This window comes from Anguilla rostrata, chromosome 5 (genome assembly GCF_018555375.3).
Source record: "Anguilla rostrata isolate EN2019 chromosome 5, ASM1855537v3, whole genome shotgun sequence".
NCBI classification, from domain to species: Eukaryota; Metazoa; Chordata; class Actinopteri; order Anguilliformes; family Anguillidae; genus Anguilla; species Anguilla rostrata.
The window spans coordinates 39,521,747-39,546,307 of NC_057937.1; the positions used below are offsets into that span (position 1 = coordinate 39,521,747).

General features: G+C 41.9%; 1 protein-coding gene across 1 annotated transcript; it reads left to right on the top strand.

Moving 5' to 3' along the window:
- Positions 1–1,872: 1,872 nt before the first annotated feature.
- On the top strand, positions 1,873–24,352 carry LOC135255254 (cleavage stimulation factor subunit 3-like). The gene is made up of 21 exons (XM_064336160.1): positions 1,873–2,127; positions 3,120–3,221; positions 3,391–3,486; positions 13,704–13,736; positions 14,803–14,900; positions 16,947–17,013; positions 17,102–17,136; positions 17,230–17,356; positions 17,824–17,901; positions 18,408–18,570; positions 19,318–19,427; positions 19,807–19,923; positions 20,036–20,110; positions 20,685–20,828; positions 21,410–21,512; positions 21,923–21,992; positions 22,295–22,490; positions 22,820–22,970; positions 23,108–23,202; positions 23,342–23,402; positions 23,617–24,352. Exons 1-21 carry the CDS (start codon positions 2,101–2,103, stop codon positions 23,817–23,819), a joined length of 2,151 nt encoding a protein of 716 aa, XP_064192230.1. The 5' UTR covers positions 1,873–2,100; the 3' UTR covers positions 23,820–24,352.
- Positions 24,353–24,561: the final 209 nt, after the last annotated feature.

Below are 24,561 nucleotides of genomic sequence, written 5' to 3' on the forward strand. Positions count from 1 at the left end.
AGCAAAAGGTTATGGTTTAGCAATTATGTCTATGTACGTAGCATGTACAAAACAAACCAAAACAAAGAAAAGAAACTTCCGCAATCCAAAAGACAGGGAACAATGTTGAAGCACCAGAGCTTTAGGAAGCTATCTTTCTGCTATCTTTTGGTCAACCTGCATAAAAACGCAACATATAGTTGTGGGCACTTTATGGGGTTAAAAGCAAACCGAAAAGAAAGAGGCAGAGATAAGACTGTCAGCCCATTACTTCTCTAACAGTGTATGGCAAAAAGCTGCCTTGTCACCTTCAGTTTGATCTTAAAAATACAAGCTCCAGTGTACACTAAAAGGTTTATTAAAATGTTGTAAGACAATTTCTGGGTTCTCCTGCCAATAAATACCTCTCTTGTTCCAGATGGGAAATTTGTTTTGGCAAATTATAAAATCCACTTGTGAACAGGACTGCACTCCAAAATACCAATCATCAAGAGAAATACATAAGATAAAAGACGATTACATTAATTATTCACTGATTGAAGAAGGGTAAGGTGTTGATTATGTTTTCTCTACCGTTGGCTACCATTCCCCTCAACCAATACTATCACGTTATTCTTTATTATTTGTGTCCTCTTCCAGTCCTAAACCACTTCAGCATACTCCTCATTCACAATGGTCTGTTTTTCTCTAGCAAAACACTCTTGAGTTTAGCTCCAGGCTGAAGCGCACTATGGAAACCACAATCCTGTCAGCGTCAGGTGCCTCCCCCCCACTCAGCACATGCTGCCTCTCAGAGCCCTGAGCCTGTCCTCTCCGAGTGCCACTTGATTCACATGAACACCTCATTCTCTGGGAACACATTTTTGAGGCAGGGTATCAAAGGTAATTACTTAACCTGGTTTTGCTTCAAGGCAGCAACCCGGTTCTGTTCAATTTCCCTAAAGATGCCTTGTATTCAAAGTCTCAGGCAGTTGACTTTTTCCTGTGTCAGCAAGTGCATCTGTCAGCAACATAGCCCAAGCTGGTCTCCGCACCCATGATATGAAACCCCAAAAGATACCCATTATGTTCTCAATGTTCCCATTACATCGGTTAACTATAAAGTAATATTCAAGAAAAAGTAAAGTACCTTTATTTTATCTCAATGGTGCACATTATGAAGCACAGACAGTTGTAAAATAAAGGCAGGTGGGCGACTGAAGGTGAAGGGTGAACGTGTAAGGCTGAGAACAAGAAGTCAGTTTAGGCTGACACATTAACAAATAATCAATTACACAAACCTTCAACAGCATTCCATATCAATGCTGCAGCATGGAATGACGTTTAAAGCTTTGGTATTAAAATACTAACAAACTTAGACATGCTTAAGCAGAATTCGGCCTATGTTCTCTTTAATTACTTAATTAATAACTTTTTGGAAATAAAACAAAAAATATAAGCAACATTAGCATTTGTAAATTGTCAGGGAACACGTTGTAAATTATTTTAAACTGTGACAGCTAAAATATAAAAGTCGGTGTTCAGAAAACAAAAGTGAAAAAACTCAAACATGTTCCTAAGATTTGCAGGTGCAAAACAGCTCTCCAAAACAGCAGATGTAAATAAACCTTTTTTCTAAAAATATAATAAGAAATTAGACTCTTTCCGACGCATTATATGATACTCAAGATTCCGTAAATAGCTGTGATTTCACTTAAATTGCAATAAAGATATCAAAACAATGTAGCCTACGCTGTATCATAAAACTAAAAAAGACCGTGTGGAGACAACCATGTAAATAACCTGGAAGGAACACCAACTTCTAATATTTTTCGGGGGCGTCATAATGCGCACATTTCTGCGCAGATTCAACGTCATATGATGTAGATGGGATAGTATCACCGAGGTGAAGCAGCATGATGATGTACAAATCTGCGAATCTGCGCCCGAGACCACAGCACTGGCATGATACTGAGGCGGTTGAAAGTCGCCATTTTTCCTCAGAACAGTAGCTAGCTAACTGTAGCGGCAGCGCTATCGTATAGATATAGTATACAAAAAGTCCTATGCAGCGTTATGTTTGATATTTAGATTATTTCCATAGTACTAAACGGTGTTTTACGCATTTTAAATGAACTAACAATGTCTGCGGAAGGAACCTCCGACCAGGTGAAGTATTTGAACTGCATTTGTGTTCACGTTGGTGGTGGCTAACAAGGCCTAGTCTAACGTTAGTCTACTAATTAGCCAGGATAGCTATCGTCGCCTATTCTTTGTAATGATATAAATATGCAAAACCAGTCGCAAATGTAGAGCATTCGTGTCGTTTTATCGGCCCTGGTTGCATTCATGTACGCTCAAAACGTTAGCTAGCTAAATATCACTAGACGTCTAACGAAATGTTAGCTAAGTAGCTAGCTAATTAGCTAATGTTAACCTTTATGGGCTGCCTGCAACGAGTTGGTTCATAACAAAAACAACAACAAAAAAACCAAACAAACAAATAAATCATGTTACCCGCAGCATTTAGCACTGGATATTTTGGGTCACACTGTGCAGTTGATTTTTATTAGTTTACTTGTTTGTGTAATGTTGGTTCGTTTATGTATAACGTAGCTATATAAAGGCTAGTTAGGTGATAGCTAGCCAGCCATTCTAACTCGTATCCCTTTCTTTGTCCCGCTGATACTGACGTGTGGTCGCCCTGGAAATTTTATTTTACTGCTAATTGTGAACGTAAATGACTCTGTCAGTGTCAAGAAAGTGCACGCTTTCTGTGTCGAGGAACAAATTACGTTGTTCTTAATGTTGCATGAGCAGCAACACACATGTATTGCAGTTAGTTGGCAAAAGCGGGTTTGAAGGAAACGCAGTGCCTTGAGTGAAATGAATATGGCAACAAAGTATTTTGAATGTCTTTGTTCAGAAGTTGTCGTGGTTAAGCGTTAAGAAACCGTTTGCGTCTCTCGCAGCAATTTGCATACAATGCTGCGACGAGGTGCAATTTGAAGGGTTATTTATAAAATTAACGTAATTTAGTACTTGACTATTTTTAATTGGCAGTTCATCTTTTCAGAATCTTTTCTGACTGTTACCATAGTACACTTCTCTAGTATTTCTTATGTCTCCAGTTTTCTTATGTCCATGTCCTTTTCTTACAGGCTGCAGAGTATATCCCAGAGAAAGTGAAGAAAGCGGAAAAGAAGTTGGAAGAAAACCCATATGACCTTGACGCGTGGAGCATACTGATTCGAGAAGCACAGGTTTAGTGGCACAGGATTGCATTTCCTTCTACCTGGGGTAATGGGTTGGGAAAGGGTGGGATGGGGATGGTCTCTTAACAGGAAACGTGGCTCCACATCATGTAAATATATCACATGGGATTGTCTGTGTGAAAAGGTGTAAACTGTTTAAATGCCTTCTGCTTTGTAGAACCAACCTATAGACAAAGCAAGGAAGACGTATGAGCGACTTGTCGCCCAGTTCCCAAGTTCTGGCAGATTCTGGAAGCTATACATTGAAGCTGAGGTTGAGTGTTTTTTTCCACTTAAATCTTTAAATCTTTCACAACCTGCATGTATGCATGGGTGTCCGAATCCTATCAGTATCAGCATTGTGAAATTCACACTTCTTGGACAAAGTGATGTTAAGCAGTCAAAAAACAGCAGGGGAGTAGAGCCTAACACTTTCTTTTCCAGCAGCTGACTGTAAATGTTCCAGGGACCATGTCCGTTTCTCAGTATTACACTGCAGTTCATGGGGTCAAATGAACATTGTTGCATGTTTCATCTGCAACAGTATTAAAACTATTTTAATGGTATCGGAGTGCTTTAGCCTTTTATTCACTTGTCGTGTCAATTTATTGCCTCCTGTGTCATTTCTTTAAGATCATGTTAGCCATGTTTATAATGTTAGTTGTGTCTTAATGTACACTTCTGATAGATTTTGATTATTTGTGCACTTTTGTGCTTTCATGCTACTGCCAGTACATTTGCCACTTATTACTTAAAATGGCAACACATTTGTTTTTTATATTTGTTAAGTAGTTACAATACGTAACCTAATTTTAGTGTGTCCTGTTGACAGTGTACACAATTTTCTTAGCAAATTTTAGTTCTGTGGCACCTTAGTTAAACTTTTGTTAGTTTTTTACATATTTTATTTTACTTGAACAATTTCAGGTGATATCAGCATTTCAAGAATTTAGTTACTGCCTCATTTTTGCTATGTGTGTCATTCCCTCTTTTTTTGTTGTTGCATAGATCCAACTTTTTAAAACTATTTTAGATAAGGGGGATAACATGCCCAGCAGTCAGTTGTAGTTGGCCTCTCTTACATTAGTCTAATTAGTAGACCGTGCAATCCAGGACATTATTTTGATTTTCCTTCTTTTCTGAGTTTTTTCATGTATTTATACCGCTAGCTCCATTGTGTTTGGGATGTAGACATTTTTTTCTTGATTTGGATCTGTACTCCACAATTTTAGATTTGTAGTCAAACAATTCACATGTGGCTAAAGTGCAGATTCTTAGCTTTTGTTTAAAGGTATTTATACATTTTGGTTTCACCTTGTAGAAATCACAGCACTTTTTTATACACAGTCCTCCGTTTCAGGGCACCTTGACATTTGGGACAAATGGCTTTACAGGTGTTTATAATTAGCCAAGTGTGTTAAGTTGCTTCTTTAGTGCAGGTGTAAGAGCGCTTTCAATATCTAGTCTTGATTCTATGCTTTGGATTGCCTTTGGATTGGCCTGTTATTGGTGTTTGCAACAAGAGGACCTGAGTTGTGCCAAGGAAAGTCAAGGAAGCCATTATGAGGCTGAGAAATAAGAAAATAAAAGTTAAAGACACATGCCAAATGTTAGACTTGCCAAAATCAAGTGTTTGGAACATCATTAAGAAGAAAGCGCACTGCTGAGCTCAGAAATCGCAAAGGGCCTGGTAGGCTAAGGAAGACCTCTACAGATTTCTCACCAAAATTAAATTCAAACACCAAACATCTGTCCGACAGATCAGAAACTCATCCGGCTACAGAACATTTTACTGACAGAACTACAGAAGCTACAGAGCAAGATACAAACCACTAGTTAGCTGCAGAACCCTGGCCAGGTTACTGTTTGATAAGAGGTACCTGGAAGAGTCTGTGGAGTTCTGGAAAAAGTTATTATGGACAGATGAGACCAAGACTCACTTGTATCAAGAGTGATTGCAAGAGCATCACTTGCTGGAAAAAGAAGTGCCCCTCCCTTATCTGTGAAACATGGTGGCAGGGGTGTTATGGTTTGGACATGTATGGCTGCCACAGGTGCTGGCTCACTTGTCTTTCAAAGCCAAAAACTGGAAAATTCTTGGCTGACCAAGCCATTCACCCGACCTGAATCCAATTGAACATGCTTCTTATGCTGAAGAGAAAACTTCAAGCAACCTAGCCCCCGAATCAAGCAGAAACTGAAGATGGCTGCTTTACGGTCCTGGCAGAGTATCACCAGAGAAGATACACAGCACCTGATAATGTCTGTGTCCGACTTCAAGCCGTCATTGCATGCAATGGATATGCAACAAATTAGTAAGCATGATTACTTTCATTTACATAACATTAATATGTCCCAAACATTATGGTGCCCTGAAATGGGGGACTGTAAAAATGGCTGTTTTCTCTACATGGTGAAACAAAAGTTAATAAAAAAAATACCCTTAAATAAAAGCTGAGAATATGCACTTTAACCACAAGAGAATTGTTTCAGTACAAATTAAAATTGTGGAGTACAGAGCCAATAAATATTTTGGTTTATCTGCATATATATATATATATATATATATATATATATATATATATATATACACACACACAGTAATAACTAATTAACTATATTTCTGATTAAGGCAACTTCTTTCAATATTTTTGGCTTACCTTGGGTTATATACAAAATTGCTATTTGCCTGAAATTCAATTAAACTTCTTTGAGTTGGTAAGTATTTGGAAAAATGAAGTGCCGGTCTGTATGCAACCAAAATTCTGACCATGTTAGTGTTGGCTGGAAAACCCTAAAGCTCACTTAGGATCCCAGTCACCAGGGTATCCCCAACCTCATTGTATATCATGCCTCTTATGGTAAGATTTCCTTGCTCCAGCTGCATGGTTGTCCTGTACATTGACTGCACAACTGTTGTGGATTTCATTATGAAAAGCAACAACTGGTGCTTGCCTCTAAGAGAGAGTGCATGGTAAAGTGCCCTCTTTAATTGATAATGGGCGTTGCAAGGATGGGACAAGTCAATAAAGTGCAACTGTAAAGATTTCATATTCCAATTTGGGGGGAAGAATAGAATCATAAAAAGAAAAAGGGGAAAATGCATTTTTCATGATTAACTTAGCCAAGGTTGTGTTCATTCACAGACACGGACAAGGTGTAATGGATGCCTTAGTTCTCTCAGGACTTGTAGGTTTGTGAGTTATGTGACTTCTAAATTTGGGTTTTGGCAAATTCTCAGGTGCTCATGGAAAGGACAATTCAGTTTTATTTTGCTGTTGGGCCAGAAAGTAGTCACAAATATGGTACAATAGAATAAATGCTTAATTGTCTCATTGGGTTTTCATTTTTTTGTACTTTCACAAAATATATATTGATTTCAGGCTACAATTGGATTTAAATCTGAAATTATAATTGGCCAAATAAAGGTATGCTTTAAAAGCATATTTTTCACATTGTATGAACGAACGGAATGTATTTTTTTTACACACATTTGTAACTACATTAGAATCAAGTAATGATTTCTGGACTCCCTAGTGGCATCCGACTGAGGCGCTTTTACATTATTTCTCCCTTGGAATCCTTGCACATCATCTGTGCTGCACATTTACATCTAGAAACGACAGACAAATCAGATTTGACCTTAGAACAGCTATATTTTAAGTAAGAAAGAACAGACAATGCATTGAGTTAATGCAAGTACATATGTTGTGAAAAAACTATAGTTTTTCCAAATATCTGCCAGGGAACATTTTTAACACCTGTGAGATCTAGGCAGTATTTAGAATGTTGCATTGTTTTCCCATAGTGATAGCACTGCAGTTATTGATTTAAGGTTTTGACTTAGTGAAATGCTTAAGTTATTAAAGTGAAATATTTTTTCAGTATGCCCAAAAAATATTTTTGCACCGCCAACCTTGCCCCCGCCCGCACCCCCACCCCCACCCCTCGGACTGTGGCACTTCAACCACGTGAATCCACGGCTCCGTCTTCGGTCCCCTTCTGTTTTCACATGCACAGGGAACTGTGCTGCGCAACTTGTTGCACAGGGCAATACACCATCACCCAGCCATTGCATAAATAGCTCCTGGAGTCCCTTGCACTTTCAACTCCAATCTCACTTTATCTCACATGCTTACCTTTGTCATACAACTGAGCTTCCTTTTCATGTGGAATGCACGGCTGTTTTGGAGAAGCAGACAGACATACTGGCCAGACCCTTGAAATAGCTATAGAAAAGCCCGCACTGATTTGCTCATTAAACTTTAAACGTAGTGTATTTACTGTCTTGTCATGGCGTAACTATTAACCAATTTTTGCTGATTCATTTTAGATATTGCATAAAAAATGTGTGTGGGTTATCAGTAAGTGCATTCTGCTTGTCTCTCCCAATGATTTTGATTTGGTCACTGTACAGTTGTGTCCTCTGCAGAGAAGCAAAAGTAAAATAAATAAAGTATAATCTGTTCAATACTGTACTTTGAATTATTGAATCTTGCTTTTTTCTTTGTGGCATATAGGGGAAATCCTATGATAATATTTTGTTCAGAATTTAGTGTGTGCTATATATGTACAGTCATTACATTCTCATCACCACCATCAGCTTCACACAAAAGCCTGGATTCAATCAACATGTTTAATTAACTTTAATTTAATTTATTATTTTATAAATAAATTAATGAAGTGCAAGTCCTTTACTTCATATCAATTTGGTGAATGTAGGTGGTCCCTGAACTAGCCAAACCTAGGTGATGAAAATAAAGATAAGAACTAGCTCTTGCATTTAATTGTGAAATTTAGAGGGATAATGTTGATAGAATCCTACTTGCATATATAATATCCCCATCTGTATTCTTACCTGCCCTTTTCACCTTGAAGTGTCTGACAACTCAACTTCATTTTAGCTAATGACTGTATATGTCTTAGTACTGGACAAATAATATAGGATGGTACATAGCATTGCAATCGACATGCCAGTAATTTCAGAGTGCATCTGCTCAATCTTATGAGTGTGTCTTTATAGGAACTCTAAGCATGCGCCATTGGCAAAAGCTTCCACAAACAATTTCAGCGTTTAACAGCAGGTGACGTAACTGATACAGTTCATTTTCATTAGAATAACCCATTCTGTTTCACATTGCTTCAGCCCCTGTAATGGACTGGCTTTGCAAATGTATCAGAAAAGGGCTCCTGTGTGGCTTGGCTGGTAAAGCCACGAGCCCAGGCTGGGTCCGAGACTCCTAGACCTCATTTACGCCTGTTTGTTTCATGCGACTTGTATCTAGGTTGTACGTGGATAAGATTTAACCACATTGTATTTACACTTGGTAGTTATTTGTGTCTTTGATCAGCCAGATTGAAATCCGATTGCCGTTTTGCATAAAATGCAAAACCCTGACAACCCACTTCCCATGTTTTTTTTGGGGTTTCTTTTGGTTTTTTAAATTGGGCCCTAGATATCACATGCTTGATAATATTTCTAAGGTCATTGTAGAATTTTCTCTGAATGATGGGTCAGGAGTTTTCTGTGAATAAATTCTTGTCTCCAGTTGATGCTTGCGCTCCTGTAGTATTATGTGGCCTGGAGTTTGTAAAATAGTCACTGTGTTACAAGCCTCCTGGAGATGTGCACATGCTTCACCTAAAGTACTCCATGTACAGGTGTGGATGCCGTAGTGGTAAATTGAGAGAATTGGAAAGGAAATAATGTCAAATTGTGGGACTAAACTACAATAAGTTTTCCATTTGCGGGTCATTTTGATTAAAAATCAAGCAAATGTAGGCCTATAACTTAGTATGCAGTTCTCTCCAAAAGTATAGTAACGGTAGAGTGAAATTTATTTTTACTATATACTTAAGGCATTTGGATTTGAGATCAAAGACGAATATGGGACAAAAGACAATCAGCTTCTATGTCTTGGTATTTATGTGTGTATATGTTTTACCATTTTATGGAAACAGCTGTTTTGTGTTTAGTCCCATCATTTTCAGCTGTCCAAAATTAATGGATGACTGACGAGTGTTAACTGTTGCTCATGTGTTTTTTTTGTGTCTTTGTTGCATGGACTGTTGGTGTGTCAAAGAGCAGTGATTACCTAGTCTCGGTTTTAGCCTTTGTTTCTAAAGGAGTTTGAATTTGGAGTTAGAGGCATATACCACCATGCAACCTCAGATAACTAACTATGGTTCAAAACAAATAATCTTTAAATTGAGAGAAAAGAAGAACTAAGAAGCATAGCACAGAATCTGGGCTTATCAACAGCAGTTTGGAAAATTTTGAAAAAGAAATAAACACTGGTCAGCCAAGGAAGACAATTGCAGCTGATGATAGACCAAGCCTAAGTGCTGTGAACAGGCCCACAAAAGAATGGTCATGACATCATCAGCATTCTCCAGAGGGCAGGGGTGAAAATATCACAAGCCACTGTATGCAGAAGACTTAGAGAGAAGAATTATCGTGGCTGCACTGCAAGATGCAAACCTCTCGTGAGCAGCAAGAATCAAAAGGCCAGATTAAAATTAGCTGAAAAATGCAGAGACAAGCCAGGGATGTTCTGGAAAAATGTTTTATGGAGAGATGAGATCAAAATAAACCCTTACTAAAGCAATGGAAAGCTGAAAGTGTGGATAAAGGAAGGAAAAGCCCATGATCCAAAGCATACCACCTGATCTGTGAAGTATGGAGGGGGTAGTGCCATGGCTTGGGAATGTATGGCTGCTTCTGGAACAGGCTCACTTGTCTGTGTTGATGTTGATGTAACAGAGGATGGTGGCTCTTGGATGAAGTGTACAGATTTGGCTGTATAGAAAGATATTTCTCCAACCTTATTGGCTGGTGCTTCGTCCTGCAGCAAGACAATGACCCCAAACACACTGCCTATGCAACCAAAGTCTTCCTCAGTGGGAAAAAGTGGAAACTTAATTTAAATTGAGCATGCATTTCGCTTGCTGAAGAGGAGACTGCAAAGAGAAACCCCCAAAAGAAAATATCAACTGAAATCGGCTGCAATGAAAGCCTGGGAAAGGAATTTACACAGAAGACACCAAATGTTTGCTGATGTCGTAGACTTGGTGCCATTATTGCATTTATGGGCTATGTTACTGAATACGTAAGGGATAATCCATGGCGAGGTGGTCAGCTATCGAAAAGTAATGATGGGAAGTGGAGGGGCGTTGCCTCCTCGATGGTCATTATTTTTTGATAGCTGACCACCTCGGAGTAGATTATTCCACTTATTACATGGCTAATTGCCTTATGAAAGAAATCGGTCAATAATTTGACAGAAAATATTGATTTGAAGTGATATTATTTCAGATAAATTAAAATATGGAACAAATTTTCCATTGTGTTCTCATTGATATTATAGGCCTATTCAGGAGTATTGACTAACGTGAGTACTGGAGTAAGATAGCAGGCTAAGTACGTGTTAAACATTGTATTTAATGTCAACAATTATGCAAATAGTTTACTAATAGTGTGGTTGTATTGCTGCAGGCCATATTTATTCATTTAAAATTTAATAACAGGCTCTCTTGATGTCAATGGCATAGTGAAAACTGGAACAGCTGTTCACATGCTATGTAATAAATATGTAGTTAGTCGCTCTGGATAAGAGTGTCTGTTAAATGCTTGTGATGTAATGTACACAGAACCGCCATATCGATAGCCGAAAGAGAACTTATTTTATTATTACTTTGTTCTGCCTCTGTATTTCTAGCTCACTGTCACTCTCCTCACACTGTCAGTGTTATTGACTTGCATTTCTTCCTCGACATGATTGTACCTCACTCACAGGTTAGTTTGACAATCCAAGCCATACTTGTTAAACTGTATTCCACCAATACAAAGCAGTCTGAAATATTTATCTTTAATTATGTTTTGTTAACAGTATTCCTTTTAAAGATCAAATGTATCATCTTCAAAATCTCAACTAACATTCTCAGTCCTTCACTGGACCTAAATTGGATTTGGCCACCACTGTTAAAATATTGATGTTGGCGCTTCTTTGAGGAAATGGTGAAATCCTCTGTGACAACACTGCCTGGTATGCTTCATTTGTATTAACCTTGATTCAGTCTAACTGATGTTCCTTATGTATGTACTTACAGTATGGTTGCCCCTAAGCCAGTGCCCAGCCATTTTGGTTCACAAACTACGCATATATTAGCCTGTTTATGCAGTTCAGTGTGTTTTGCACAACAAAATTAGCTTTGTTCTTTCCAGTTAAAGGCACAGTGAGGCCTATGCATCCTCTGGCAGCTGCCATTGGCACTTGAATTAGTAGAAAAGAGCAATGTCTGCGGTATAGTGTCAGCTCAAGGTAATACTATTTCTTCATTGTGGACAAGAACAATTAAACATTTTTAATCATTAATCATTGAAGGTGGATTTTTGTTGATTTTTGAGTTCTTTTACTACTTCCATCTTTTTTGTTTACTGTGAGATCTTCCCATATTATGCGCTGTGTAATATCCGCAGTCCTCATGTTCTGAAATCAATCATCATCATTCCTAATATTCATGTGCAAACGTTGGCAGTTTCTGCTCATGCTGATGCCAGCTATGACAGTGAATTGTGACAGTAATGAGAACTTTTGAATTCCATTTCGCCAAATCTGAAACGATAATTAAATTTTAAGCCAATATCCGAACCTCATGGATCCCAAAATCTGCGGTGTAATGAGGGGCATTACAGACTTCACAGCAAAATTCCCAGCAGACAGGGTAATCACATACTGTAGCCACCTCCACTCTTCTCTCATATCTTGTCTCTGATTCAACTTGACAAGCTGAGTCATACCTCATAATTTTGTTTACAGCAAGTCATTCCCCACAGACTCCTAGTACCTTCAAATTGTCACATCAGCAAATTTTGAGCAGATTATTTTCCCTCCCATATCTTATTTTAAAAGTGTACTGTATACATTGCTGCAAATGGCAAAATCACAATACCGTGTAAGGAATTTAAAGAGTAACACTTGATGTTACTCAAAATTAAAGTGTTCAGAAAAAATGGCCACCCATGATTTACATTCTCTTTAGGCCCTGTCTTCTTGTGTTCAATGTTTATTTCCCAGATCTGGTCACAGTAAATCTTAAATCCATAATTTTTGTCAGTAGTTTTTCAGTGTAGAGAAGGAAATTAAGTCCTATCCCTCATTAACTGGCGAAGTGAATGTTGATGGCACGATGGGTCTTGGGATGAAGTCTCACTAATCATACTGCAGCACTTGTATTCTCCAACTCGCTGACTTATTTGCTAGGTTGTAGAGCATGCCACATCCTCAGTGAATTTGTTTATTTTGCCCAAGGAGACAGTTCTTTAAGCATAGTTATTTCATATGATGTTGGTCCTATATCTGAATTAGGGATGTTTGAACGGTCTGGTTTTTTACTGATATTCGGGTGGCAGTTATGTGCTGTGTATTACGGATAGGCTTATGGACTTGTTCTTTGTCTGCACTGTAGCAGCCAGTACCTGGTTGCTTCTAGTTGGCTGAGGGCTTGTGGCCTGTCTTGTTGTCCTGTGGCAGTGCTTACCCAGCCAGGCTGGGGCCATGGCACCTCTCAGCTAGTGATGTCACACCTCTCACATCTTGCCGTGTCACTAAGGAGGAGCAGAGCCCAGTAGTGCACTCTTACTGATAGAGCTATTCTTCCCACCGATGACAGCCACAGACCATAACAGTTCTGTTTTTTCCCATAAAGCGAGTTGCTTCGGTGACAGATTTCACAATCATGTGGGTATGATTCAGGTTGTAATGAACGCTTGACTGGACTATACTTAATACAATATACTTTGTACACACTACAATTTAATGTCAAAAATGGAAGCTTAATGTGGGTCCGTATGTTCTGGCACTTGCTTTACTCTTCAGCTGATCTATGGAGTATTCGGATTCCAATTTGAACTGTTTCACCCAAAAACATAATTTAGTCTCCACACATTGCAGTCTTCTTGCAGGAAATGCAGAGCACTGCTGTCCTATATAGCCTAGACTTCAGCTTGGACAATGAGTCCAGACACAACTAGCAGTTCCAGTATAAAAAAGGAAAATAGTTTTAAAATATTAAAGAGTAGTGAGTTGTGTCTCATATGTGAGGTTATAAGTGCCAGCAAGTGATTGTTAGTTTCTGAGTCACTGGATAGTCCTTGCTTTAGAAGGACTGCTTTAGAAAAAAAATTGTCTGTCCCTGGTGCTAAACAAAATCACACAATTTCAAAAAGAAGCTTGACATAAAATGTAACAGTTGATAAAAATGGCAATACAGTTACAATGAATGATTTTTTAAAATATAACAAAACATGACTTCCTGTGTGGACCATTGGCAAATTTTTCTGCTTGGAATAAAATGACAAGAACTGTGTGAACTTCACTTTGTTGACCTGAGTGGGATTGTGGGTGTTATGTGTGTACATTATTTTTCATTATTATACATTCTGAGACGGTTACTGGTATAATTAACACTGTGTTTAAAATCTGTTCACAGATCAAGGCTAAAAACTATGACAAAGTTGAAAAGGTGAGTGACTAATGGACTGCTTGTCATAAACATTCAGAACATTCACACCACGTAAATGTTTTGCTCTTCGATTCCCCATACCTTTGCGGTATTAGGTCAGTTTGTCTCTCCCATTACTGTTTACCTCTTAATAAGCCAAGGAGCTAAGGACCCTGTCAGAAACTGTATTGGAAAAAGAAACTGTAATCCAAAAAGGTTATGTACTATACAGCCTCACACCTTCTGTGAATATAAGTAAAATTTTCTTTTCAAAGATGGAAATAATCATTTCATTTTGATCCCATGTTCTATGCAGTAGTTTTACTTGTCAATATCTCTGTACTCCACTAACTGTGGGTTTTAACTGTAATCTAATAATTCAGTGGATGTGAGTTTGAAACTACGCCCTTAAATGAACCCAACAGTGCCAGGTGTAAGTTTGTGCTACGTGGGGTCCCTGTCTTTCTAGAGCTTAGTTGTGTTGGTGTCTCTGTGTGTGACTACTGTCACCATGGAGGGGGATGGTACGCTTGTAAAGGGCTTGAGTGGGGGGGGGGGGGGGGGGGGGACGCCTGTTGACGTAAGCAGCTCGTCTCCAGACAACAAAGTGTACCCTCCTCTCGAGTGCATGTCACCCACGTCAGTCGGGCCCGACGCCGTTCTGACTCATGCTCTGTTTGCAGCCTCTCCGGGGAGTGCCTCCTCCTCCCCCACTCTCATTTTCATGCATATGAGACATTTCTGTCTCCCTCACCACCACCAAGCGGGTCAACAGCAAACACGTCACGATATGAAATCCTCTATTAGTCTTCGGCGGTCCCGCTTTCCAATCACGATAATGGTCTCCGTCATGACTGACACGTTTAAGCCGTTAGTTTTTTTTTTTTTAAATAACCGCCCGATCCTTGCTTTTAGCGAGCCTGACCGTGATAGAAAAGTTCCCCCTTTATACTTTCACTTTTGTTTTGTTGTTTATGGAATGGAGGATAACAAAATGACCTCCGGCACAAAAGACACTGGTTGTCATAAACACCCTCAAAATGCACCGCTTCCACGACTTAGGATGAGTATTTCTCTCCCCTTGTAGCTGTTTCAGAGGTGTCTCATGAAAGTGCTTCACATCGATCTGTGGAAGTGCTACCTTTCTTACGTCCGCGAGACCAAGGGCAAGCTGCCAAGCTACAAGTAAGATGGGTCATTCTTCCCTTGGAGTGCAGTATTCTTATTATGAATGTGTACCATTACTCAGGACTGCCACTTGGAGAGAGGAGAGGTGGTACATTTGCAGTCCCTTTAATATTGGTTGTTCAGTAGCACAGTCTCTGTTGGCCTGGTGAAACCATTTGCTGTCTACCAGCAAATAAAATTAATTTTGATTTGTTGATTTGAGTTTGTTTGTATGCATATAATGGCTGGTTTCTGAAAAGTAGAAATTAGGGGGAGCCATGTATAAAAAGGGCTGTAATCACCACATTATTCACTTCATATGGATGTAAATACCCCCAAATTAAAGCTTTTTGCACAGTTTGCACTTTAATCTCACATTTATTGTTTCACTTCAAATTCAACATGCTAGAATACAGAGACAAAATGGCAGAAATTGTGTCACTGTCCAAATATCTATGGACTACACTGTAGGTTATATACTGAAAGCTCCATAATGTTTGGGACAAAGGCATATTTTTTCTTGATTGAATTCTGTCCTCTATTCACATGTGGTTAAGGTACACATTCTCAACTTTTACTTAAAGGTGTTTTTATACACTTTTGTTTCACCATGTAAAAATCACAGCACATTCTTTACATAGCCCCCTCCCCCATTTCTAGGCACCATAATGTTTGGGACATATTAATGTTGTGTAAATGAAAGCAGTCATGTTTGGTTTTTTTTTTTCTTATCCTTTGCATGCATTGAGTGCTTGAAGTCCGTGACCCGTAGACATCACCAGGTGCTCAATATCTTCTCTGGTGATGCTTTGCCAGGCCTGTACTGCAGCCATCTTCAGCTCCAACTTGTTTCGTGGGCTAGTTACCTTAACTCTTCTTCAAAATATGAAACACATGTTAAATTAAATTCAGATCAGGTGAATGACATTGCCAGTCAAGCATTTTCCAGTTTTTGGCTTTTAAAATCTTCTTTGTTGCTTTAGCAGCATGTTTGGGATCATTGCCTTGTAGGATGGAGCAGTGTCCAATGAGTTTGGAGGCATTTGCTTGAACTTGAGCGGATAAGACACTTCTGTACACTTCAGAATTCATTCTGCTGCTGCTATCAGCAGTTACATTGTTAGTGAAGACAAGTGAGCCTGTATCTGTGGCAGCCATACACTTTGCCATCACACTGATGCAAGTGAATCTTGGTCTCATCTGTCCTCAAGACCTTTTTCCAGAACCCTACATGCTATTTTAGGTACTTGTTAGCAAACTGCTACTGTTTTTGCAGCTAACTATTGGTTTGCACCTTGTAGTGTAACCTCTGTAGTTGTGTTTATGAAGTCTTCTGTGGACAATAGTTACTAACATATCCACACCTGCCTCCTGAAGTGTGTTTTTGATCTGTCAAACAGGTGTTTTTCCTTCTTTATGGTGAGAATTGTTTGGTCATTAACTGTAGAGGTCTCCCTTGGCCTACCAGGTGATTACTAAGCTCACCAGTGCTTGCTTTGTTTTTAATGATCTTCCAAACAGTTGATTTTGCTAGGCCTAAGGTTTGGCCCATGTCTCTGCCTGTTTTTGTCTTATGTCTCAGACTCATAATGGCTTCCTTGACTTTAGTTAGCACAGCTCAGGTCCTCATCTTGACAAATGACAATAACAGACTCCAAAGGCAAAATAAAAGCCTAGAATAAAGACCAGATACTGAAAGCTGTCTTAAACCTGCACTTGAAGCAATTGAACACACCCGACTAATCAGAAACACCTATGTCGCAAATATTATAGTGCTATGGGAGGGACTATGTATTAAAAGTGCTGTAATTTCTATGTGGTGTAACTAAAATGTATACAAATACTCTTTATTAAAAGTTAAAATCTGCACTTTAAGCACATGGGAAGAAATGTGAATTTGTGGATTGATTACAAATCTATAATTGTGGAGTAAAAAGCCAAATCAAGAAAAAATACTGTCCCAAATATTATGAAGCTCACTGTATATTATATACAGTATATAAAAGGCAGTTCTCCTGTTTTTAAGGGTGTAATGCAGAAATATTATTCCTTTGAACGTTTCAGAGAGAAGATGGCACAAGCCTATGATTTCGCCTTGGACAAGATCGGTATGGAGATCATGTCATATCAGGTAAATGGCCACAAATAGACATGATCTACGACCTCTCCTTTAGGGCCAGTCTCACTTTGAAAAATGTGTCTGTTCTCTTTTTTTCCAGATATGGGTGGACTACATAAACTTCCTAAAAGGAGTGTAAGTGTGCCTGCCATATAGTGTGCAGACGAGGCTATAGCCAGGCTGTTCCCAAAGGAAGTGACTCAACTGATATTTTCTCTCCGTCCCCAGCGAGGCGGTGGGCTCGTACGCGGAGAACCAGCGAATCACAGCCGTGCGCCGGGTCTACCAGAGGGGCTGCGTCAACCCCATGATCAACATCGAGCAGCTGTGGAGGGACTACAGCAAGTACGAGGAGGTGTGAGCTCAGGCCCGGAAAGACACAACCAGACACGCGAGACCAGGGGGATGGGGGGGGGGCTCTCTAACACCACTGTCACTTTTTCAGTGGGCAGGATGATGCTATTGTAGCGCTTGAGTAGCTCTGCTGTACATACATTAATATTATAAACTAAATATATGCTATATATGCAATTCACAATGGATGGTGAACTTTGTATATGATCCCATAGGAGTGATATATTACAAACAGCGTGGTAATAGCATACATGAGAATACATGATGAAGAACGCACAATGACATGAACAGGCCATTTAGGGAAGCCATTTTGCCTACTGCCTAAAGAGCTTCTACAGTGCCAAGCCTCGCCGTGAGCACTCGTAGCACACCCGTACTAAATCTCTTCAAAATGAGCCCCGTCTTTAGGAGGAGGTGGATTGCTATATGTGCAGCTGTTATGATGATAAAAGTGTGGTTTTGTGGTAGGGGATCAATGTGCATCTGGCTAAGAAAATGATCGAAGACCGCAGCAGGGACTACATGAACGCCAGGAGAGTGGCAAAGGCAAGGCCTCTCACCCCTTTTCCCGCAACACGGCTTCTTCCCTTCAACTCAAACTACCGTCTGGATCGGTATCTATTGATGTGTAACATGAGTCTACTCACACTACATTAGTAAATTATAACTGTACTGCCAGTGACAGATTTCTGGATCTCAGTATGATTTCATAACCATTGCCCAACTGTCCGTAGTGAATGATAGAGAGACTTTTAAGTGTGTGTGAGTGGGTGTGTGTGTGTGTGTGTGTTATCTATTGTGGGTGGTTTTGGCCCTCTATTTGAGACCATAAGTGATGTCAAAGTATTGATTTGACTCTATTATGTATGATGTTAGTAGTTATATAGGATTATGGTTATGATTTCCATATTATTTCTATTATTTTTCTGTTTTTATTTTATCATTTAATAAAAGTAACATACTCATTATTTACAGGTCGAGTAGTTTACACTGAGTTCCCTTAAAAGATGCCTGTTGAGCGAGTGTTAAGAGTGTGTTGGCCCCGCCTACAGGAGTACGAGACGGTGATGAAGGGCCTGGACAGGAACGCCCCGTCGGTGCCCCCCCAGAACTCCCCCCAGGAAGCGCAGCAGGTGGAGATGTGGAAGAAGTACATCCAGTGGGAGAAGAGCAACCCGCTGCGAACGGAGGACCAGACCCTCATCACCAAGAGAGGTGAGACCGCCCCCTAATGGCCCCATCTCTGACCAGCGTTCAGCGCCTCATGGTCTGAGGTCATTGCTGCAGAAGGAAATGGGTCCTGGTTTGTGTTCCCGGACGTGGGTTTCATTAAACACTCGACATGAGTTGTTTCCTAATGGACGTGTCTTCCTCTGTGAATGTGTCTTCATTGCCTCTGATTTCATCTAGAGGTGCATAATCAGTTGTTCTGCTGGTGCTGTGGTTGATAGATGGATTTAATATAAGCACAAATGCTGAAGCTGAAGTTGGAGACCAAATGCTGCCCCCTACCTGGCTAATGTAGAATTTACTCACAGTGTTGTAGAAATTTGATATTTATTCCTTGTTATAAGATTGAGAACAGTGGCAGGCCTGGCTATAATTTATTCTTCCAGTTTTGAAAATCCAGAAAGTCTTCTTTTTGTGCATGTTTTAGCTGAATATAAATGTAAGGATTTGTTGAAAGGTTTTTTAAACTTAGAAAGAGACCCAGCCTTCTTGTGGCCTCAGATTGATGTTGGCGTTCATACCTGACCTTGAACCCAATAGTTTGCGAGCTTTGAAGTACATTTTAACAGGGTGCTTTACCGCACTTTCCTCAGTAAATATCCAGCTGGATGAACACGTGTAGGTCGTCCAAGATAAGCTCATCTGCTGAGTGAGTTAATCATTGTGTGAAAGCGCGGACACAATGCTGTTGAGCGGAGCGTTTAGTAAGCTGTGCTGTGTGTTGTCTTGCAGTCATGTTTGCCTACGAACAGTGCCTGCTGGTCCTGGGACATCACCCTGACGTCTGGTACGAGGCCGCGCAGTACCTGGAGCAGTCCAGCAAACTGCTGGCTGAAAAGGGGGTACGTGTCCCGAGCCCCCCCTAACATTACAGGGTGGGGGTCCATTGCAGTGCCTTGCATATCTTGTCTCCTTTGAGTTGCAGGTCTGCACTGCAAATGAGAATTGAGTTCTCACTTGACACAACCTTGTTAAATAAAGTTTAAACAACGGTAAATAACGTGGGTTGTTGGGTGGCTTATGTTAAGATACTTTCCTGGCGTATGGGTGTGCGCCACAGGCTGGCATGGAGGCATGCCCATGCCTGGTCTGAGTGGCCAGCAGCCTGGCAGGGCAGCACACGATTGGCCTTAGCGTGGTCCGGGGAGGGAGGGTTCCGGCCGGGGATGTGTTCGCTCTCGAAGGCCGACAAACGAACGGGCCTTTGTCCTTCGCGTCCAGGACATGAACAACGCCAAGCTGTTCAGCGACGAGGCGGCCAACATCTACGAGCGCGCCATCGGAACCCTGCTGAGGAAGAACATGCTGCTCCACTTCTCCTTCGCCGACTACGAGGAGGTGAGCGCCACGGAAACGGGGCGGGGGCGGAGCCGCTCCTGTCGCTCGCGGCTTGCGGTCCAATGCAGCGTGCCCTCCCGACCGACCGACCTGAACCTCTGCTGTTTTCCAGAGTCGAATGAAGCACGAGAAGGTGCACAGCATATACAACCGTCTCCTGGCCATAGAAGACATTGACCCAACGCTGGTAAGGCCTCATGTGCTCCACAGCTTTCTCTACTCATAGCTACGGCCAGCTTCTTTTCTCGCAGTGTTAAAATGTAGTACATTTCATATTGTGTGTGCTCCTTTAATGACTTTTAAAATTTTGCATCGCCAAGCTCAGGAAATTTGGCGATTTTTCTTCTTAATAAAGCCAAGATAGCTTTATAATCCTTGAGGGACATGGATTATATTTTATTTATTTTGAGCAATGGTATTTAGATTTTATGGGGCCTGTTTCTATTATGAAGATTAGTTCTCTGAATAGTGCAAGACTCAATGAGGGAAAACACAGGATTCTTTTCAGAAGTATTTTCTGAGCCCGTGGCTGCTTAATGAGCAAATGCATTTTCGCTTTTACAAAATAAAGCCTATGTTCCATAATAGAATGCATTTTTTTAATTCAGTTGCGTGTGCATTAACTAGCTCAGCGCATGCCACAGATACAGCGTTTCATATGATTGCTTTAAAATGTCGAACACGCGTCAAATTCTTTTTTCTTTCCCACGTGCCATTTTGTGACACATCTTCCAATGACCCAGAGTAACTTGCCATCGCAGGTTTACATCCAGTACATGAAGTTCGCGAGGAGAGCCGAGGGGATCAAGTCGGGCCGGACCATCTTCAAGAAGGCCCGGGAGGACGCGCGGACGCGCCACCACGTCTACGTGTCGGCCGCCCTGATGGAGTACTACTGCAGCAAGGTGAGAGAGCCGCGGAAGTCCGCGCCGCGCCGCGCCAAAGCCGCCATTCCGGTCCGGCACGGGTCACGACTGCGTGGCCTGGTTCCTATAGGTGTTCCTTCTACCAAGCTGAGTTTATCTAACCTTTATTTAACCAGGAAAACCCCCATTGAGATCTCTTTTGCTTGGGACCTGAAGTTACACAAAGTTACACAGTTACAGAAGCCCGTAGACAAACAAGTTACGGACATCAAATGGAGAAAGAGACAGCTGTGCAACGGTAGTTAAAAACAGTGCAGAGGTTAGAAACAGGAGCATGAATGCTGCTTCTAATGGAGAAAAGATAGTGTTGTGATAGTTATGATAAAAGCTGTTAAATTGTATCGTTTAATTAAAAGGAAATTGGCTGATGGGATCCTTTGATATTTAATCTTGCTGTTAAAACCAGTGCGCTCCCTCCCACTCAACAATGAAAAGGCATGAAATGTGTATTATTTGACAGCAACCTTGATTATGCCTTAGCTAGTCATTTACCTGCATCTCATATTTGTCATGTAAAACAATATTTACAAAAATATTTACTTCATTGTTGTGTTACACAGGACAAATCAGTGGCCTTTAAGATATTTGAACTTGGCCTAAAGAAATACGGAGATGTTCCAGAGTATATACTGGCATACATTGATTATCTTTCTCACCTTAATGGTAAGTGCATTTTCATTGTTAGTTATGTGTAATTATAGATAATGCAATGTGTTACTTAAGGACATGAGCCTTATTCGCCCCTTAAGAAATATATGTCTGTGTATATGCATTGGATTTCTGCTCCATTGAGCATAGAATGAATGTTGTGTCATCGAGAAATCCGTGGTGGTTCGTTGAGTTAAGCGCTCACTGAATTCGATGTGGCGGTAGTGTTATTGAACAGCTGACTGTTCTCTGATTTACATTCAGGCAGCAGGGAGACACTCTGCGGCAAACGAAACGGGTCGTTTGTAACGGATCCCCAGTTTTCAGTTTAGCCGAAGGGGCAGGATAGCATCATTCAGAAGGAATGGCAAAAATGGAACGGTCTGCTTATTTTCACGTTCTGTTTCCCTCTCTCTCTCTCGCAGAGGACAACAACACCCGGGTTCTGTTCGAGAGGGTTCTGACATCGGGGAGCCTGTCACCGGAGAAATCCGGGTAAGCGCCGTCCCCCAGCGCTCGCGCTGAAAAGGACGCGCGGGCGAGAACCGATACCAGCTACGTGATTTATGGCCGTCTCCACGACCTGTTTATTTTTAAACGCAAATCCGTAAACCGTCTCCAAACTCGATCCGTTCCCCCGAAAATATCTCCCCTTCGCCTTCGTAACAGTCATGTTTGCGTAGTAAATTTGCCACGTGTCACGTTAAGGAGGTTTTTCTCGCCTGAGTGTCATCGAGAATGTGCGACGTTTTATGGCAGCGCGATATCGCCTTTATTTGCGCGTTTTGGGTTCCTAGGGAGATTTGGGCCCGCTTCCTGGCCTTTGAAAGCAACATCGGCGACCTGGCCAGCATCCTGAAAGTGGAGAGGCGGAGGTTCATGGCCTTCAAAGAGGAGTACGAAGGGAAGGAGACGGCCCTGCTGGTGGACAGATACAAGTTCATGGACCTCTACCCCTGCTCCGGCAGCGAGCTCAAAGCCCTGGGCTACAAGGTAGGAATGCGTCAACGTATCCGAGGAGCGAAGGGCGAGAAGGCTATTTACGTCCCGTAGCCGCGTCGGACAAGGTTACACGTTATTGATGGGGGGTCAAAGGTCAGGGCACTCCAGTCACAGGGCAGTCCATTTGCAGGGGCGCGCAGAGCGGAGGCGCGTCCGATCGGCAACGTTTCGCGTTTCGGTTTTGCTCTGCGCGTCCGGCTTTTGTTTCACTCGCTTTTAACTGGCTCAGAGTTTAGCGAGCTGGCTGAATTTGAGCGATGATGCTTCCCGAATGGTCTCTCGTGTGCGATGAAACCCCCCCTTGGTTGTGGCCGCGGTAGGACGTGTCCCGGGCCAAACTGGCGGCGCTAATCCCGGAGACGGTGGTCGCCCCATCTGCGCCCGCGCTGAAAGACGAGGCGGACAGAAAGCCGGAGTACCCCAAACCCGACACCAATCAGATGATCCCCTTCCAGCCCCGCCACTTGGCCCGTAAGCACCGTGTCGCAAATATCATGAGCTCATAGGTCAGTCACGACCGCGCTTTTCCTAACTGCTGATGTCAGTAACCGCAGGCCTGCTGTAACATGAAACTTTTGCCCCGCCCCCTCCCCCCCCCACCCCCCCAGCTCCAGGACTCCACCCTGTTCCAGGGGGGGTATTCCCTGTTCCCCCTGCTGCTGTGGTCCTCATGAAGCTGCTGCCCCCGCCCACCTGCTTCACGGTCAGTACCCCCACCCTGTCCTGTCCTGGACCTTTCCCCTGCCCAAAATGGCCTCCTGTAGGAGAAGCGCACATTTCCCTCTAAATACGTAGGGCTGTAATATGAATGTCTAAGGAAGTTGGGGGTTCCTGTTTTGTAGGGTCCCTTCGTGCAGGTGGATGAGTTGATGGAGACTTTCAGAAGGTGCACACTTCCAGAAAGTGAGTTTCCAAACCATTTATTAAATGTGATGCACTGTACAGCCACTATACAACATTATGAAGACTGTTCTTATGGTTCTTATGGTGAACATAGTCAGCTATGTGTTTCAGTCAGAATATTATACTGTGCCCACTCTAAATGGGCAGCTGCTATGTAAAGCTTCTGTGCCTGTCCCCCTCCATCCACCCCCTCCCATCCCTCTGTTGCACGCAGCGATGGACGTTGCCTTGGAGATGATCGCGGGGAGGCAGCCGGAGTCGGCCGGCGAGGGGAACGGCCCGACGGAGAACAACGGCGCGCCCAGCAAGTCCCTGAAGAGGCCCAGCGCCGACTCCGACGAGGAGGAGGACAAGAGCGCCATCGCGCCCCCCGTGCACGACATCTACCGGGCGCGGCAGCAGAAGAGGATCCGGTGAGCCCCCCCCCCACTCCTTGAACCCAACCAAACCCGCCCCACCCCACCCAGCCCCACGCGCCCAGAACATGCAGTGCCCCTCTCTGTGACTGGAAAGAACCTACCGCTCCCTCTCCCCCCCGTGAGAATCATCATCCGCACAAGACCCAGTCCTCCTTAATGAGAGCTGCTCCGCTGTGCCAAAGTGCCAGACGCGCCCTGTGATGAGCATGCTCTCTGCGGCCGGTCCTCTGGGCCGACGGCTCCCACTTCCAGCAGGCAGAGGTCATAACAGGTTCGCACGAACTTGTGAGTGAGCCTGATCCAGCCTCTGTTCCCGTGCCCGCACATCGACAGTCTCGCTGTTTTTGTCCTTAGAAAACATTCTCATTTATAAACTGCGTGGCCTGAAAAACATCGTTCCCATTCGAAACCTCGATTTGACTCAATGGTGCACATTTGCCATAGGTATTTCTGATACGTGTGGCAAAGTTGATTCATCGTGCTTTGCAGTCAAGCGCATTTCCTTTTAATAAAACGGGCGAAATTGTGGTGGCTGCTGACTTTTATTTGTGTGAAGTCCTTTGTGTGTACTTTATTTCAAAACACATTGAGGTTGGCTAAGAATTATACATTATATCTTATGATATAGCAGGTTCCAGTCAAGGAACCTTCCATTATGTACTTTGTAGATCAACAATTTAAACTATAATTGGAACTAGTTAATACATTAAAATAACATTAAATTAAATTAAAATAATGGT

Excerpts from the sequence above, each read along its gene's own strand:
- LOC135255254 (XM_064336160.1), top strand. The coding sequence starts at position 2,101 with ATGTCTGCGGAAGGAACCTCCGACCAG. Across the intron at positions 17,357-17,823 it reads ACTACAGCAAGTACGAGGAG|GGGATCAATGTGCATCTGGC; the intron begins GTGTGAGCTCAG and ends GTTTTGTGGTAG. Across the intron at positions 18,571-19,317 it reads GACCCTCATCACCAAGAGAG|TCATGTTTGCCTACGAACAG; the intron begins GTGAGACCGCCC and ends GTTGTCTTGCAG.